This window comes from Opisthocomus hoazin, chromosome 2, assembly GCF_030867145.1.
Source record: "Opisthocomus hoazin isolate bOpiHoa1 chromosome 2, bOpiHoa1.hap1, whole genome shotgun sequence".
Classification (NCBI taxonomy): Eukaryota; Metazoa; Chordata; class Aves; order Opisthocomiformes; family Opisthocomidae; genus Opisthocomus; species Opisthocomus hoazin.
The window spans coordinates 38,903,608-38,922,303 of record NC_134415.1 but is presented as its reverse complement, the minus strand read 5'-3'; the positions used below and the strand labels follow the sequence as shown (position 1 = coordinate 38,922,303).

Below are 18,696 nucleotides of genomic sequence, written 5' to 3'. Positions count from 1 at the left end.
AACAAAAAAAAAAGCCTTCTTTATTGAGAGCAGCACATAAAAACCCAACAAAACCCAACCCTTCTTGGCTGCGGTACCCTCCGCTCAAGCAAACAAACTAACCCACTCTAGGCTGCATTCCAGTAACAGAAATACTATGGTAGGGAGGAGTCAGCGCTCTGGAAGAGGAAGAGGGAGAGAGGGGCGCTGCCCAGAGTCGTACAAAAAAAGGCACAGGGTAGTTGGGAAAGGTAGTGAGCTCCTTCATATGCCAGGCACTTTGTATTCCCGCTGGCTGGCCTGTACCCATGGGGCGCGGGGGAGGCAGGCATGCCTAGCACAGACGGACGGACAGACGGACTGAGAGAGAAGCCGGGCCAGGCCGGCAGATATGCACGTGGCGAGCAGGGACGGAGAGCCTGGTGCTGGAGCCCAGCCCTCGCCGGGTGACGGGGAGCTGCGCTCCATCCATGCTGGCAGCCCAAGAGCACCAGGCTGGGCAGGCGGAGAGCAAGAGGCGGCGAGGGCTGTCTTTCGGGACCCGTGGAGGAGAGGGGTGGGGGGGCTGGGGTACACTGGCTTGTGCTTTGAGTCCAGCAGCTGCTGGTGCTGAGCTGCTCGCTGGCGCATCAGGGCTGGGCTCAGCAAGGGGCCGCAGGAGTGCCAGGGGCTCCCCAGGCACCTACAGACCCCTGCCCGCCCCGCAGCGTCCGTACCCAGCGAGGGCCGGGATGCTCAGGCTTTGCTGTCAGCCGGGCTGTCCCCAAGAGCGGTGGCGAGCTCGCTGAAGGAGGGTCGATCCTTAGGGCTGGGGGCCCAGCAGCGCTGCATCAGCTTGGCGAGGCGGGACGGGCAGCCCTCCGGGTGCGGGAGCTTCGTCTTTCCTGACTGCAGACCTGGCGTGAAAGCAAAGTCCATAGGGCCACTGGTTAGAGGCGTGATGCTCTTCACGGGGTGCAACGAGGGCAGCATCTCTCCCCGCGGGCTGGAACAGCCTCCCCAGTGTCAAGAAAGGGGATGTCACAGCCTGGCTGGCCCCCTTCACCACAAGGAAGTAGGCTACAACGCCGGGGACAGCCCGAGGTACTCCACATACCTGCTAGGACCTCATCATCTGCCAGTGGGGCGTAGGGCATCTCCCCGTGCGTGAAGACCTCCCACATGAGCACCCCAAAGGACCACACATCTGACTTGGTGGAGAACTCGTCCTCCAGCACAGCCTCCGGCGGCATCCAGCGCAGCGGGATCCAGGCCTGGCGGAAGTGGTAGTACTCGCTGCAGGCAGGACAGGCAGGCCATGAGACCGGTGCCATCCCATCCCCTCCCGTTCCCCTGCCGGGCTCCCAGCTGACCTGTTGTACACATCCTTGCTGAGGCTCAGGGACGAGACCTTGACCTGCCGCTGGGCACTGACCAGGCAGTTCCTGGCTGCCAAGTCGCGGTGCACAAATCTGCCATTGGAAAGATGCTCCATGCCCAGGGCCACCTGTGTGCAGAGAGACACCTGACCCCAGAGAGATGTCAGCACCGGCTGTGCTCCCTCCTCAGGGTCCCCAGCCCCACAGCATTTCCAAAGCCGCACTATCACCTTATGTTTGGTAGTGAGGGGCTGCGGCTTCAGAGACTCATCTTTGCTCTTGGAGATCCTCAGGAACTGCTTCAGGTCCCCCTGGGAGACAGACAGCAAAACTCAGAGGCAGCACGTCCCCAAGCTGCCAGCCCCATCGGCCTCTGCAGTGCCTGCATGTGGCAGGCCCATGGATCCTCATCTCCTGAGCCACAGTCCCCTCCCTGCCTGTCCTCCTGGTCCCAGCCCTGTAGGGCAAGCCCATGTCTCACTTCTGGGCCTCAACTGGCTAAGATCAGGGCAAGCAGGCCTCATGTTTCCAAGAGTTATTTCATGCCCCAGACTCATTTCTCTTCCATGAACTCCAGGCCTCCCCACAGCAGCTCTCAGCATTCGCAGCCATTCTGCAGCACGGAGTCCCACAGCTTAACTTATTCAGCTGAGTCCTGGACATCAACCAGAAATCAGAAGGGTGTGGAAGAGGATGAAGTCACCTCCAGGTCTTGCAGGAGACCTCCACTCCCCTTGAGACTCCTCTGCACGCTGGCAACAGGGGTAAACTCAGCCTGGTCTCCCTACACCTTGCTTGTCCTGCGATGCCAGCCTGGACCATGCCACACTTGCAGGCCCCATGCCCACTGTCCATCCCTCCTCCTGCTCACCACAGGCACTGCCGGCAGGACCCTTACCAAGTCCACATACTCCAGGACCATGTAGTGCGGCTCTGCCTCGCGGCACAGCCCCAGCAGCCGCACCACGTTGGAGTGGTTCAGCTTGCCAAACATCTCTGCCTCTCGCCGGAAGTCCAGCTGCAGCTGCTCATCCCTCGTCTGCAGGCTCTTCACCAGGACCAGAGATTCACCCTCGCCATCCTCTGCACCTTTTGCCTTGGCCAGGAACACTTCACCAAACTCCCCCCTGCCTGGAAGTGCAGAGCAGCACATGGGAAGACAGCATACATTGGGACAGCACATGTATTTGACAGCCCAGCACCCGCAGGGCCCTCTGTACCCCAGCACATCCAGTCTTCTGGCTAGGACGTGCCAGGGTTTCAGCCACAGGTTTCCTGCAGGACTGGGGACAAGGGCCAGGGTGGCCCATCATACCCAGGGTTGTGATTGTCTGCAGGTTGGAACGCGGAAAGTGCATCTTGTCGGCAGCACTGTGCCGCTTGCTGGCCCCAGAGCTGCTGCCCAGGTTGGTCAAGGCTACTTCTTCCTGGATCTCTGCTGTCTGCCCATTCTGTAGCAAAGCACCACCTGCAAGGGAAGCACAAATGGCTTCAGCATCCTGCCAGGCTGTGCAGAAAATCTCATGCTGGGGATCAGTCCCTTCTGGGACCAACACTCCGAGACCCACAACTGGCTCCAAGCACCCCAGCCTGATGTCTAGCCCCAGGCAACAGAGTGGCCTCCACACAGTTGTTCCCTCCGGGCTCACGTCCGGGCTCCTCTCTGGCAGCCCTGCAGCCCCCCTTGAAATCAGATGCTGAGCAATGGCTTTGGTCCCAGAGCCACCCAGCCCCATCTGGTCTTGTCCATCCCATGCCACTCAGTCATCCCAAAGGGGTGGCTACATCCAAACCACCATTGACAAAACTCTGCAGAACAGCAGCAGCAGATTGGATGTGTGAGGCAAGGACAGAGCAGAGAGCAGACCCTGCTCGCTATAACCACAGTCTCTTGATGACCAAGAGACCCTCAAGTCTACTTGGCATCAGCTGCTGCAGCCTGACCCCCGTGCTCCTGCTCACTTCCCAGCAAGCCAGCAATGCTCGTGTCCTTGGTAATCTTGGACTGGCAGACCAGATCAGCCTGCAGCTTCCTTTACCGCCTGGGTTAAGGCAGTGCTAGGAAGCTTTCTGCTCAGGAACTCCACTAGAAATTTCGCTGGCACAAACGGAAAGCCAGTGAACAGGATAAAACATTATTGCGTTAAGAAAGTACAGAACTCGACATTTTACAGGCAGCTTGTAGGGGAAAGACTGTACAGATAGCAAACCTTCTTGATTTTGAATGCACTCATTGCTCAGATCAGACTTGGCACTAGGAAGTGGTACCTTCCATAAGCTGAAGGGAGGAGTGTGAAGATAAAGCGAGGCACAGCACCGAGCTAAGGTGGCTGACATGTGTGCAGCATCACCCTGCATTACTGTGCGCATTCCATTTCAGCTAGTCCAGGAGCAAGCATTAAGGAAACACCTGGCCATGCAAACGGATTTAATCACACAATTAAGACTTGACCCAACATGAGGTAACTCCAACAGGAATCCCACCGCCCATCGTTTCCATCAAGGGGCCTTGTACAGCAGCGTGTGTACGTGCACGCTTACAGTGTGTGCGTGCGTGAGATGCTGCAGCCCACCAGCACATCCTGAGCAGGTCTGGCCACAATGACAGGGACTGTGGCTTTGTCACAGGTAGGCTTGGAGCCGTGAAGACAGAGATATGTTGACTTCAGAGCCATCGCTACTGACAGCTGTCCTCTCTCACAGGCCAGAGCAACATTTGCAGAAGACCGTAGTGAAAAAACACCACGTACCCTCTAAATCAAAGCTTGATGCTGCTTTCACTCTCCCTGTTTTTACACTAATTATTAGCAAGACTGCCTGACCCTGTGCTGTCTGCACTCATGACTGATAGTGTCTCAAGACTACAAGCTTGAAGCCAAGAGGATAATACAAGACGACCACTGCAACTGTGCCAAGAAAATACCGAAGGCTGCAGAGTGAGTACGCTCCCACTGAGAGACAGCACCAGCGGGCAGCAATGACAGACACTTCTGAGAATGGACATCCCCACATTTCACAGAGCTTTGACAAGGGGACCACAAAAATGAACAGAAGTTTAATTTATGTATCCAGCAGTCCAGATGGGAACCAAGTGTAGAGGAGCTGCCTGCTTTGCCCACCTGCCTGCAACACCTGAGCATTTCGTGGAGAAAGAGACGCAGCCATGCTGTCCTGGAGAAATTAGCACATGCCAACATCAAAATCAAATGCTCCCCTTGGTCTCCACAGCCGTTAACCTCCCCAGACGCTATGTCTGTGTTCACCCAAAAATGCAGCACAGTCAGACAGAGGGAAACTGAGAGGAAGCACCCTTTTTACAGAGGATGTGGCACACCAAGGACGTGACCTTGGAAGGTGACTGACGTTAGGAGTGCATTGATCCATAGGAAATCCATAGCAAGGATCCACTGCAAATCCACAGGAAGGTCAAATCAGTCTGGCTCCTGAGGGCACTGGAAAAGTCAGCTGGCCACCAGCCAAGGAGTACTTGTCATCAGGTAGGTGCTGAGATACTTCAGGTCACCCAGCTAAAGAGGGACCACATCAAAAGGAGGAACAGAGACAAATCTTTGAAGACCATGGTGAAGGGGGTGACTCCACCGGAGCTGACAGCAAACACAAGCCACTTCTCCAGAGAGGCTACGGGAGTACCAAAAAGGGGTGTAGACATCTGAGCAGCTGGGTCTGCTTGTAGCAGTGAGGATGCATCTCTCTGACAGCTAAACTGGTTCCAAATGAAGGGGATAAGAGGAGGCAAACTCTGGCAGAATAAAAAGAAAAATATAATAAAGATAGGCCAAAACAAAAATCTGAGACCACCTCAAAAAAAGATTAAAACGAATCTTTTCCCAGGAAGAGGATGCTGGCCAGAGGCTGTTGGCACAGGTGAGCTGCCTGTGACTTGTCCACAGCAAAAGCTCACAGTGGTGACAGCAGCAGAGCACAAAGCTGCAGAGATACTCCTGCATCCCTGCTCCCAGGAGGCTCTCCACAGCCAGACTTCTCCTCTGGAGGTTTGGCTCTGTTCAAAGTACCAATACAAGAGCAAAAACAGGAGATAAACCCAGCAGTCGTGTCTTGCCAGGACCTCACAGCAACCCCCACATGATCAGGATGTGGCCGCATGCTGGAGAACTGGAGGGCGAAGCGCAATGTCTGTGTGTACAGTCATGCTGGGGGAGATGCGGGGAATTATAAGGGCAGCAAACTCAACTGCACCCCATCACTTACAAGTCCTCACTGGTAGCAGTGATGCAACAACCACCATGACGTCAGGAGAAAGGGCCAAAACAGCTTTTGGAAATGAGAACGATGTCCCAGAGACCTCCTGGGTTCACTGCAGGAGTCATGTGGCTCATGCACAATGGGGACTCAGTTTAGTCTATTTGCAGGGTCTCATGGGAACAGCTGTCAAAACGCAGCTCAGCTGCCACCGGACAGGAGAGAACATCCCCCAACGGACACAGAGAAGGCAGGAACCAGGGTAGTACAACACGCTGCCAACAGGGAAGGGGTGCTGCCGGCAGCTGTTTGCCGAAGCCGCCAACTTAGCTAGCAGCAAAGGTACAGGCCAGCTGTGGCCAGCTGCAGAGGGACACTGAGCACTGGGAGGTGCAGCCAGAGACACAACATGAGGCCTGGGGAAAGCAACCTGATGTCCCATCTGCAGTGCTGGGCTCAGCCCTGAGCTGCCTGCTCACTCTCCAGAGCGAGCTCTCTGGTCAGGGAACTGAAGCACAGCTGGGAACAGGACACAGCACAGCTGTGTCACTCTGCAAAGCTGGATGCACCAAGTCCTGCCTGGGGCTCCCCATCTCGGAAAGGCGACAGCACAACCAGAAAAGGCGCTCGCAGGAACGATCAGACATACAGAAGCGCCGTGTGTTCCAGTGCAGAGCTGACAGGTGAGAAGCTTCAAAAGCAAAGAGAGTTTTTAGATAACCTGTTACACTCCAGAAGTCCTTGTTGGAGGATGCTGTAGATGCTCAAAACTTTTATGGGTTTCAGAGATAACGGGGTGAGTTCACAGCAGAGTTCAGGCCTGGTCAGCGAAAAGTCTTCCCTCCAGCACCAGGAGCTGCTGAACTGTGATTTGAACAGGCCGGCAGAGTACTACTATTTCATTGCATCGCAACAGGGATACTCCGCTCCCCTTGGCAAAGGGTGTATGTGACGCCATGTACGGGTGCTGGAAAGCAGGAGCAATACATGACTCAGCAGAGTGGGCTAGGATGCAGGTTTCACACTGACTTGCCTGTTTCTCACCTGGCAGCAGGTCGCTGCCACCAGCCATAGCCAAAACAAAGAGCAAGAGACTCCACGTGTAAGGAGTTGTCCCCTGTTCCCCGGGAGCTCCCTGCCCCTCAGCCCCTCCAGCCCAGGGATAAGGGGCCGGCAGCGAAGCCCCCACCCCCAGGGGTACCGGCCTCACCATTCAGACACTCCATTTCGGGTTCCTCGCCCTCCGGGTGCTTCTTCAGCCTCTTGGCTTTTCTCCGCTTCTTACAGTAGAACATCAGCCCCAGCACAATAATGATGTAGGCAACAGCTGCCCCCACCGAAAGCCCAATGGTCTGGATCATCTTGTAGGGCGTGTGGCTGCCAGGCCCCTCATCCTCTTCCGCTGCCGGTTTGTCTGTGGAGCAGAGAGCACCAAACCCATGAGGGTGCAGAGGGATTTCCCATATCCTGCTCAGCAATGTGCTGGAGGAATGAGAAAAGACCCTCCCCGTGGCTGTGGCCACCTGCTCGTCCAGCCACAGAACACTGGGCACAGCACACCGCGCTGCACACCGACAGGGATGCTGCCGTGACTCCCTAGCAGCCATGACCGGACACGCAGCACCCAACAGTGCAGCCAGCAGCAGGGCCTAGAGCTGCCGGGGATACCAGGAGGCCATGTCACGACGCTGGGCACCTCCCTTACCTACGACGTATAGGAAGGCCTCGCGATGCTTGATGTTGCAGCTGTTGCCGGCAATACAGGTGTATTTTCCAGAGTCCTCAGTGGTGACGTCGTAAATCACCAGGGAGCCATTGGGCATGATCTGAATCCTGCCAAGCACACAGAGCCCTTTGCAAGCACCAGCGGGCAGAGGCAGGCTTGGGGCACCTGCAGCCCCATCTCCCCAGGACGCCTCAGCCCCACGTCCCCAGGGCAATCATCTCGAATCTCAGGCTGTGCAACTCTCAAGAACAAATGGTTGCAGCTCAACTGCCGCATGGCAGGCTGCAGCAGAAAGGGTAACCCTGCGACCAGGGGAGAGTGAAGGGCCTGGGACACAGAGACGACGAACTGTGTGCCCCCACAAGCTGGGAACCTGAGACGGCACCATCGGCACCCACATGCTGGGTAGCCATGGGGAGCACCATGCTGCGCCACATTTCAGTTTGGAATGGAGGTTGTGTACCTGGGCAGGAGCTTGCCGGGATCCAAAATCTTGTCCTTCCCTTTCCACTGGATGTGTGGCACGGGGTCCCCCTCTGCCTGGCACTGGAACATGGCTGTGTGCCCCTGATACACTGTCGTGGGCTCTGGCTCTAGCTTGAAGGTGACGTAAACTGAAGGCAGAGAGGCCGACACGAACGCTGTCAGCTCCTGGGCATGGTGCTGAGCTCCCACAAGGGAGCAGGGCCAGCACTGGCACAGCGGCACGTGCCCTCTCAGGCTGTATGCAAAGCACTGGCAAACCAGACACCCAAGTGCCACGGGGCAGAGCTCAGGGTCAGGCCAGACTTTTCTCTCTCTGCAGGAGCACGCCAGTTGGGTGCCACCCAGGCAAACCCACCGCAAGGCCAGCGCAGCAGGAAACCCACCTGCCTGCCCTAGAGCCCTCACCTGCTACCACAAGCTGCACGGTGGCACGGATCTCGCCCTGCGGGCTGTTGGAGGCGATGCACGTGTAGTTCCCCGAGTCACTCCTGCTCACCTTGTGGAAGGACAAGATGCCGGCGTTGTGGCTGACGTGGGATGGCAGGCTGCTCCCATCTGCAGGACGCAAGAAGAGGGATGCAGTGGTCACGCATGAAGCGCTGTGCCACACGGCGGCTTCCCAGGCAGCTGCAGCACCGCTGCTTCGCCCATGTCGGAGGTGGGCCAGCGTAACTTCCCTGGGGCCCCAGGTCAGAAACAGACATACTGCATCCAAGTCCCCCTTACCTGTTTTAGTCCACTGGATGGTGGGTTTTTCCCGGCCCGTGGCTGAGCAGGACACTGTCACCTCCTTATCAAACTCCATGCACTGCAGCGGCTGGGGTGGCGGGGTGAACTTCAGCTTCTCTGCAGGAGACAGACATTCTGTCAGGTCCCCCCAGCCACAGAAGGCACCAGAGCTGGGGGTGTCACGCCTGCACCCTGCCAGGCAACCGAGCTCCCCACACAGGGAGGATGCGCAGTGCTCGTCAGCATACCTAGCACGTGCACCCGAGCGTATCCCTCGATGCTGCCTGCTGGCGTGCTGCTCACGCACTTGTACATGGTCCCATCATACACCTCCACGTTGTTGATACGCAGTGTCCCGTTCTCAGAGATCTCAAACCGTGAGTCCTGCCCAGAGGGAGGGAGCGGGGCAGAAATGACACTGCCACCAGCCCTAGGTTCAGACCTTGCTTGTGGCACTCCTGACGCTCCACTCCCCCACAACCTGCCTCAGATAGACACAGCCCTGCCGAGACCCACGTGGAGAACTGAGACAAGCTGCAGTGACATCCCTCTGAGGGACATCTCTCTTGTCACTGCCCCAAAAGCATGGGGTTGGCTGCCAGACAAGTGGCTAGAGACAGCCAGTTGTGCACCCATACACCACTAGGATGGAAATGGTGCCAGGAATGTGGCCAGAGTGGGGCTGATAGGGATGCTGGGGCTAGAAGCGAGGCAAGAAACAGCAGTGTCAGAGGAAGGAGCTGAGCAGGTGCCCAGCAGAATTGCCGATGAGCAGCAGGGGCTTGCCCCATCACCTCACCTCAGAGATGGAGACGCCGTTGCGGTACCAGGTGACGGTGGGTTTCAGGGAGGCCTTGCTAAGGCAGTGCAGATATCCCGGCTTGCTCTCCTCCAGCTGGCTGTCCTTGGGCATCTCCACCCACTTGGGTACCGCTGAGCACGGAGGCAAGGGGTTACACAGGGCCACTCACCCCCGTTCCGGCCACCACCAGCGCAGACCAGACAGGCAGCGTGCAGCCGGCCACGGGGCCCTGCAGCCCAGCCATGAGAGATGTGCCTCTCCGCATCAGTGAGGTGATGCACGATCCCACCCCAGCTCACCCCAACCCCCTGTCCAGCCCCCTTCTCTGCTCCCAGCCCTTCTCGGAAAGCTGCCTACTAGCCACAGTGATGCTCAGCTCCTGTTTCTTCTCTCCAGCCTTGTTGGCAGCATGGCACGTGTAGGTCCCCGCGTCCGCCTCGGTGATACTGGCGAAAACAAGATGCTCTGCTTCTTGGCGCACCCTGCCAGCAGTGGGAACTCGCTCCTGGTTCCTCTCCCACCAGACCTGGGGCGTGGGTATGCCTCGCGGGACAGTGCAGGCCACGCGGTGCCCCTGGTTCGCTGTCAGCACCTTCGGGGAGAAGGGTGCCATTTCTTCGATCTCTGAGAGAAGGAATAGACAGCGGGGCTCAAACAGGGCAGGAACATGTAGCCAACCCACCAGTATCACCACCCCCACGGCAGGCACGAGCCAAGGGAGAGAGCGCACAAGCTATGTTTGCTCCCCTCACCCAGGCAGCAAGGATTTCACAGATAAACCAGGCAGCTCTCCACGTACTGACCCACTGCTCTATTGTCACATAGCTCCAGAGTGACACTGCAACTCTGGGACCCGCTGCCCACCCTGCCACCAGCCCCAGGACCTCACCTGCTAGCCGCAGAGTCGCCTTCAGCACAAGAGCCTTCCCCCTCTGCCCACGGCCAACGCACTTATAGACACCGGTGCTGCGAGCCCTCACCTGGGTGATCAGCAGGGAACCGTTGGCGAACACGGTGGTCCTGGGCACGTGGGGAGAGGCTGGGCTCAGTGGGCATCTCTGCAGGACATGGGCCAGAGCCACAGCCCTGCAATGTCCTACACGAGCCCGGGGAACCAAGGGGGAGATTTTGTGCCAAGACAAAGCTTCCCAGTGCAGGGGGAGCAGCACACACAAACAAGGAGACAGTGGGACACATGTTTCATGGAGGAAATGAGCTAACAGAAGTATCTTTCTCCGGCCAAAAGGCACGTCACCAGACTGGGCCAGCTCTGCAAGGTGGCACAGCCAGGAGAGGGGGTGGGGGGCACAAGGTGGCGCCCGGGAGCTGCCAGGCCACCGGGCATCTGGCGCCCAGACAGCACCACTCGCCTTGCACCACCTGGCTCAGAGACATCCCGGGCTACAGGACCACTGTCTACCGGCAGCCTGGGCTGGGAGATGTCCCCAGACCTGGGGATTGCCCCATGTGTAGGTGTCTGGGGCTCGGAAACGCTCCTGGCTCTGGGTATCACCATGTGCTGGTATCTGGAGGTGCACGACAGCCATGGGCCCAGTGGTTGCTGTGCAGATGTTGGGGGCTGGGAGGTGTCCCCGAGTCTGCGGATCACCGCCTGTGGGCACCTGGTACTGGGACATGCTCCTGACTCTGGGAATTGTCCTAAGTGGGTGTCTGGGGCTTGAGCTGTCCCCAGCTCCATGAAACCACCACACACGGACACCTGGGGCTAGGAGACATCCACAGCTCTGGGGATCATCATGTGCGGGCACCTAGGACTGACAGCCCCACAGACTCATTTGAGGACAAACTGCCTCCTGAGTCTCATGCAGATAAAGGCCACGCACAAGTACCACGGCCCTCCTAAACCCAAGCCAGCCAAGCTGAGAAACCAATCCCAGTGGCCGGCCTGATGCTGAATGCTTGCCCTCGGGCCCGGCCAGGGTTTGGCCTCTCTCTGTTGCTTCTGGAACGTGGTGCCCGCTCTCCACCCAGCCCTGCCCACGTCACTGGGGTCCCTATTACTTGGATCTGTTGGTGACGGGGCTGTCTTCAAAGAGCCACTCCTGCGTGGGAGGAGGCACAGCTGCAAACTGGCAGTCGAACATGGCCTCTTCGTTCTTGGTCACAATGAGGTCCTGCGGGACGACCACCGCCTGAGGAAAGCTCTCGTCTGCAACGGCAGAGACCACAGGAGGCTGAGAAGAGCAAGAGCGGTCTGTGGTGTCCCTTCACCAGCGCTCTGGGGGAAACTCAGCCGAGACCTAGGCGCTCCCCGCGAGCAGGCTGCGGGTCCGGAGGAGGCAGACATGCCAGCATGGCTACAGCTACGCAGCCAGAGCCCAGGACTGCCTGCAGCAGCTGCTCTGGGGAAAGCCCCTTCTGCTGCCAGTAAGGCACTGAGCACCCCGGGATCCTAGCAAACAGATCAAACCTGTCACCGGACTGCAGTTCCCCTGACCAACTCAAAATACATCTCTAAGGCCAACATCTCCTGCCCTCCCAGGGCCTTGCCTCCAAAGGCCAGCAGGGCGTCTCACCCACGCAGCGCCGCGGTGGCACTGGTATCAGCAAAACCAGCAGCACCCACAGCCTCCAGGGTCCAAACCTTGTTCAAGTAGGGAGGACCCTGGTGCTCCAGCACCAGAGATGACAGCACAGACCTGCTCCAGAAAGACGCAGGGGCAAGTTAACACCTGTAGACAGGGCAGGCTTCAAACCCAGCCAGGTGATTTAGGCCTGTTTCTGGCCAAAGGCTTCGCACAGAGCAAGTCACACCAGACTGGCACTTCCCCCGAAGCCTGGCTCCTGCCCTGCAGCAAAGCGGAGGCTGTTTTAGCCGAGCCCCCAGCCCTGGGCAGCCAGGACACAACTCACCGATGATATTCAGCGTGAAGTTGTTCTGGCTGCAGACAAAGCCAACAGCACTGCGAGCACAGCAGTAGTAGAGACCGTTGTCGTCGGGGCTGGCGCTCTGCAGGGTCAGCGTTCGCTCCTTGTTGCTGACAGCATAGCTGCTGCGGCCGTCGGGGAGGGGGGCACCGTCCCGAAACCACTGCCATGTGGGGCTGCAAGACAGGGGCGAGAGGGTGACCGAGTGCAGGGCGCCGGCAGGGCTCCCCAGAGAGCACGTGTGCAGAGGGAACAGCCCAGAGATGGCCCATGGCTCTCTGTCCCCGCTGCTGGCCCCGACACAGACACGAAGCTATGAGACATGCAGCCAAGTGGACGGGACATGACTGGAAAGCAACGGAGAGTGACCGCAGCACACCAAGCAGCTCAGCGACCGGACTGTGACAGCCCGTCCTTACTGTGCTCCTCGCTACGCGGCTCTGAGGAAGCCGTTTGCCTTCTCTCCCGGTGCTCAGCCACAGGCTCAATCCTGCCTTTCGCCTTCCCTAGACTCTACTGAATCCTCGCAGGAGAGAGGAGAGAGAGACAGAGGAAGAGCACGCAGCAAAGGTGCAAGGGGACCCGTGGCAGGGTCCGCTCCTCGGGGGGCAACCCTTACCGCGGGTGGCCATCGATGTGACACCGGAGGACCACTGTGGAGGAGGGCTGGATCTCGGCTATGCTGGCCGGCTGCTTCAGCACCACGCTGCCTGTCTCAATCCCTGCAGGATCAAAGAATATCAACCCAGCTGGCTCTCCAAACCTGCAGAGCCCAGGCGGATGCCGACTCAGTAATAACCAGAGCAGGCAGCAAGGGCACAAGCACGCTTAGAGATATGTAAGCCCTCAAGCCAGCACGGAGCAAAGGGACACCCACCCCGCAGATGTCCCACTTTGCCCTGTGTAGCTGTTCTCTGAGGGATAAGAGGGGCTCTGAAAGGATCTGCAGTGCTCAGGACACACTTGGTGCAGTAACATCCCCATTTCACATATACAAACAGGGAAGGCGTCAGGAGAAAGCATCTCCGACAGCCTTGGGGACATCAGAAGATACAAGTAGCCTAGAGGGCACGAAGGACATGGTAACTGGAGAGAAGTCCTACTGCACAGTTCATGCTGCCCAGTCCCTGTCTGACCACCACGCTCCACACACTAGCAGGCAGTCTGGCAAAGCTGTTTCCAGCCCTGGGCCCTCCCAGGAGAGCGCTTTGCCCCGTCCACGGTGGGCAGCACCAGGCTGTGGCGCATGCCTGGCTGCCCTCGCCCCACACTCACACTTGATATTGAAAGATGCGTTGGCTGTGCGGGCCTCCTCCCCAGTGAGCAAGTTCCTCGCTACACACTGGAAGTCCCCAGCATCCCGGTGCCGATCGACAGCAGCAAACTGGAGGTTGCTGCCTTCCTTGAAGCGCTGCTCGGTGTCCTGAACTGGGAGCCCATTCTGCAGCCACTCAAACTCCACATCCGCCGGCTCCTCCACCTCGCAGCGGAGGATGGCGCTGCGGCCGTGCAGGGCGTCCTGGGAGTACGGCTCCTTGGTGAAAAGGATCATCGCCCGAGCCCCCACGGCTGCAAGACAGAAGAAGGAGGGCACGTTTAGAGCACAGGCATGGGGAGATAGGAGTAGGTAAGCATGTGCTGTTCTCAAGGGTCTCCAGACAGCTGAAACTGCAGTGTTAGGAGACACACATCCCAAAGCACACCTGCCAAAAATGATCCCCGATGGGGGAGATTAGACAGATCTGTGCTCAGATTCCAGCACAGCCACTTTAAGCCTGTGTCTCCAGCAATCACTGGGACAGGGCTGCCTGAGCTTGGCACAAGCCACCCTGGGGCCAGAGGCATTAGGAGGGAGCTCCCATGACCCACTGCTGAGTGCCGCATTTCCAGCCTGAACAGAGAGGTGTCTCGCAGTGTATGAGCCAAGACGTCGGTCACCAAAACAGTGGAGAGCAAGCAGCCTCCTGAGCAGTTCAGATGTTTCTCTGAGCTCCTCTTGTCCTGTTTTCTGGGACTCATCCTAAGTCCCAGCCATGCATCAAGATTGCCCAGATCAAAACCACCCATGGATTGTTTCTAGTCTTTCACCAAAGATTCTCCCCTTGGGATCATGTCCCCATCTCACCTCCACATCCTCAGAAATTACCCAGAAAAAGCTGGTCTGGAACAAGAATTGCCCATGGGAATAAACAGTGCAGCTGCTGGAGCACAGCACCAGTGGATGCAGCAGTGACACCCCAAGCTTGTGCTGGGGACTCAGCCCACTTCCAAGTAGAAGCGGAAGCAAGAAATTGCAATGATTGACCCAGGGTCTGATAGTGGCCGTGGGGTGGCTCTGGAGGGCTGGAAGCATCTCTCTGCAGCGGTGGAGAAGCCAAAGAATCCTCCTCTGCACACTAAACCCCACCCAAGAGCTCAGGGTCCCAGGGACAGAGCAGCCAGTGCTTCCCTAGGCATTGCCTGATGCGGCTGCCAAGGGACCGTGCTAGCATATTCCTAAATCTGGCTGCTGCCTGGGGCAGCCAGCCATGCAGGCGCTCTCCTCCGGTTACCAGCTGGCCGCAGAAAGGAAAGCAGACAAAGGGCAATTCAGCACACGCCGATTGCTGTTGGACTCTGTTCCCAGCACCATGCTCTGCAGGGAAAGAGGCCAAGCCAGGCAGATTTTGAGCGTCTTAGCGGCAATCTGTCATGAAGAGGAACATGAAAGTGGTCAAAATGGTGCGTTCCAGCACAGCTAGCCTGAGCTCCCCGCTCACAGCTACAACCCGGCATAGACACAGATGCTCACCTAGCACTGCTGCTCCCCATGATGAGGCTCCAGTCTCCCACCTCCAAAAACACCTCAGCCAGGAGCAGGGGCACCTTGGCCTGTGTCTGCCAACACCCCTTCCCCATAGTCCAGACAGAGAGAGCAACAAAGTCCTCGCATTGCCAACACCACAGAAGCCTCTTCCCAAAAACACCTGGGCAGAGGAGACAGTAGTCCAGAACCCAGAGGCTCTTCCCTCCTGCAGCCTTTGTAAGCTGGGACTGTGGCTTCAATTCTCATTTTCAGTCACCCCAAAGAAGCCACCAGGAAGGGGGCAGGAAGGAATTGGAGGTCTCAGGAACAGCAGTGCACAACGACATGCCGCAGAGTCTAGGATATGGACCTCGTTGCAGCTTGGCTTTCTACCTTCAGCACCCAATTGTGCCACTAACCTTGCTGTGCAGCCAACATCCCTGGGAGACTGTCCCCAGTTAGGTTAAGTCCCACAACTCCTGGGTGAACATCACTTGTGAACGCATTCACAGCATTTAAGGCCACCAGGAGTAGCCACAGACCAATCCCTGTGGCCCAAATGACACAGCTGCGGACAGTGCCGAAAGTCCTATCTTCTGGGTCTTGTATTGAGCTAAGCCCCATCAGCAAAGGGTCAGCACGTCCAGGGAAGTTTCCATCGTCAGCTACCATGCACCTCCCCAAAAGGTAGGAACCATCCATCAGTCTGTGACAGCTGTCTCCTGAACACCACAAGATGAACGCATGCCCTAAGGCAACACAGTGTGTGGGAACACGTGCTCCTACATAGGTATACACATCCGATTTCCCACACATCAAATCCGTCTCACCAAGAGCACTCTGCAGGGTAGCAACCACCCGACCCCATGCAAACACAGCTATGTGCTCAGTAGCACAACAGCTCCAGAGTATCAGGAGCTGAGCTCACGCCTAAACAGGCTGCTGAGTCAGCCAGACAGGAGCAAAGGGGAACAGGAACAGCCAAACCCACTCAGGTTTGGACCTACAGGAGCTGGATCAGTCCTTCTCCACAGATATGCTTCAGGGCACCAAGGCACATGTCCATCAAAGCGTACCTGTATGGCAGAAAACACGCGCAAGGCGGCAGTGTGCATTAGGAGAGCTCGTGAAGGAGGTGGATCAGTTCTCCTCTTGGGGTCTCAACAACTCAAAACCTTTCACAGTCTACTAGTCATGGTAGTGCTGAGTTAGTGATGAGGCACTTCTCTCTGCAGGTGTAGGCCATTGAAGTATTAAGACATGATACTTTAAATTAGGTGTGCTTCTACCTTTAAATTGTCAGCATTAGCAATATAACACTAAACAGCAGCAGAACTGCGTTCACCCCATCACTGCCAGCACAATTGCATTTCACTCGGCACTGGTCAGCCAAGAGCTTCAGCATCCCCGTCACACACATGCTGCTGCCTCAGCATCCCCCCTGTCCAGGCAGGAGGACACAGCTCTGTAGACAGCGGACATGATGAAGGCTTGGCACAAGCTCCACATGGGAAGCAGGGATTTTACAAGGTGTCAGGAAACACTGGGATCCAGCTCCCCGGTGAAACAGGAGAAACTGTCTTTATCTTCCATCCTGGGGAGACGGACACAACCATTTCAGTTCAAGCGACATCCCTGTGACGAAGCTCTCATGAGCACAAGTGCCAAAGCAAACTGGGATAAACAAGTGTTGAAGTGCAACAAGAGCCAGAAACTTGTGTTTTGTTTTGAAAATAGCATCCAATGTGCCACGTATGGACAGGCTGCACGTGCTGGAAACCATTGTCCCAACCACATATCGGATTCGGGCTGCAAGGATAGACTGGTAGCAGCTAGATGTGGTCCAGATGTTTTGGGGTGGAAGACATCAGAAGCCCAGAGCTGGACATAGCTTTTCACGGTACTCTAAATTCAGAGCACCAGGGCCCAGTGTTCGGAGGTGGGAAGTGCTGCACTTTGCCCTGGTCCAGGAAATGGCTGCAGTCAGGCGGGTTCATGCATCCCCTCCATCTCATCTGGGCTTTTGGGACACAGGCTCAAGAAAGCTGTCCAGGCAGAAGGCTATCTGTGTGGGATGCCATTACACCAGAGTTTGGGTAAAAACTGTATAAAGCCAATAGACATCACCACCTGTGCCGAATGAAGAACAAAATGCCTCTGCTTGTTGCACTCACCCAGCACCGCTGCGTGGCAGGGCCACGGTCACGCATGGCTTTGCCATGGGAGGCTGCCAGAGGAGAGGGCTCCTGCAGCACGCGATGAAGAGCAAGGGCAACCCCTGCTCAGTCTGACTGGACATCTTCACAACAGCACGTTTCTGCTGCAGTTTCAGGCGCTAATCCAGGCTGGGACACATTGTTAGGAGCTGCTGAAAAGAGCAAAACAACTCTTTCTCTTGCCTTAGCGAGACCACCCCAAAAAACACCCAGCAACACCGAGTTTGTTGGAAGTCAACTTAGCAAGCCTGAGCCAGTGCAGAGCTCTCCCCTAGTAACACAGCTGGGCCAGCCACAGTCCTGCAAAGCCAGCGCCAAGCAGCAATCCCAAATGTGTGCGCTGGCAAACACCCACTCTCTGCATATGTACGTGACACAAGCCACCCCTGGCTGGGAGAAAAAGAAACCCTCAACACATGTTTCTGGCCTAAAACCATTACAACTGTGGCTACAGAAAGCTTTTCAGGCAAGTTTCAGCCAGAATAGATAAACACATTTGAAATGCAGCACACCAAAAAACACCCAGTGGTGTTTTACCCAAAGGATGTTTAATTGAAATGCAAAACCCTCCTGTTGAGGTAACACACGAAGGCTAAGTGAACTCTGTAGAGAAGTTGCACCGGTACCTACAGGTCCACAGGGTATCATTTCCAGGCACCACAGAGCAGACCGTCTGCAGGGAGGGGACAGGCACCAGCAGGATGCACAAGGACAGAGGAGGCTCAGATCACATCCCAGCTCTGAGGGCACACTTATGGCAAAGATCTGAACGCACGAACACAGCATCCTTCATGCAGAGGTATCCCCCTGCTCAAAATTCACTTCATTTATTTAAGGAGGCAAATAGCAGCTTCCCAGGAAAAACACTAACACCTGCATTACCAGCCTGAATTTCTACCAAGTTGTCCTGGTTTCAGCTGGGATAAAGTTAATTTTCCTCTCTGTAGCTGCTGTGTTTTGGATTTAGTAGGAGACGAATGTTAATGACACCGATGTTTTCAGCTGTTGTTATGAAATCCAGGAGTTTTTCTAGTTTCTCATACACAGCTAATGAGCAGGTGTGCAGGAGCTGGGAGGGAGCACAGACAGACAGATAGCCAAGTTGGACAATGGAAATACTCCATACCATTAATGTCATGCTCAGTTTATACATGGAGGTTGGCCAGGGCGCAGGGAGCTATCTGCTCTTCTCTCTTCCATGAGTTCAAATCCTTTCTTGTCCAGAAGTTCAAACTTTTTCAGGAATTTCGCAAAATTTGTGATTTCTGGGTTCCGTGATTGATACACTTGTACACGAATCAGTTGTCAGGCAGTGAGAAAAACTGTATTGTATACAATTTGTTTTGCATATTCATTATTATAATTGTTATTAACATTAGCAGTAGCATTAGTATTTACTTTGTTGTCATATTAAACTGTCTTTATCTCAACGTAGAAGTTTTCCCTTTTGTCCATTTCTCCTCCCCATCCTGCTGGGGGGGAAGAGGAGGGGTGAGCGAGCGGCT

General features: G+C 56.4%; 1 protein-coding gene across 2 annotated transcripts in view; it reads right to left on the bottom strand.

Annotated features, from left to right (window-relative positions):
- Positions 1–18,696, bottom strand: part of PTK7 (protein tyrosine kinase 7 (inactive)) — a 38,747-nt gene continuing 20,051 nt past the window's right edge. For both annotated transcript variants that reach the window (XM_075413281.1, XM_075413282.1), the window contains exons 2-20: positions 13,466–13,759; positions 12,810–12,912; positions 12,176–12,366; positions 11,324–11,471; positions 10,191–10,321; positions 9,659–9,925; positions 9,299–9,432; positions 8,748–8,883; positions 8,497–8,616; positions 8,176–8,325; positions 7,748–7,898; positions 7,264–7,391; positions 6,769–6,972; positions 2,653–2,805; positions 2,236–2,468; positions 1,568–1,648; positions 1,332–1,483; positions 1,076–1,254; positions 1–875 (exon numbers count right to left, since the gene is read on the bottom strand). In XM_075413281.1, the coding sequence (XP_075269396.1) occupies positions 715–875; positions 1,076–1,254; positions 1,332–1,483; positions 1,568–1,648; positions 2,236–2,468; positions 2,653–2,805; positions 6,769–6,972; positions 7,264–7,391; positions 7,748–7,898; positions 8,176–8,325; positions 8,497–8,616; positions 8,748–8,883; positions 9,299–9,432; positions 9,659–9,925; positions 10,191–10,321; positions 11,324–11,471; positions 12,176–12,366; positions 12,810–12,912; positions 13,466–13,759 (3,116 nt within the window). In that variant the 3' untranslated portion in view covers positions 1–714. The remainder of the gene's footprint in view (positions 876–1,075; positions 1,255–1,331; positions 1,484–1,567; positions 1,649–2,235; positions 2,469–2,652; positions 2,806–6,768; positions 6,973–7,263; positions 7,392–7,747; positions 7,899–8,175; positions 8,326–8,496; positions 8,617–8,747; positions 8,884–9,298; positions 9,433–9,658; positions 9,926–10,190; positions 10,322–11,323; positions 11,472–12,175; positions 12,367–12,809; positions 12,913–13,465; positions 13,760–18,696) is intronic.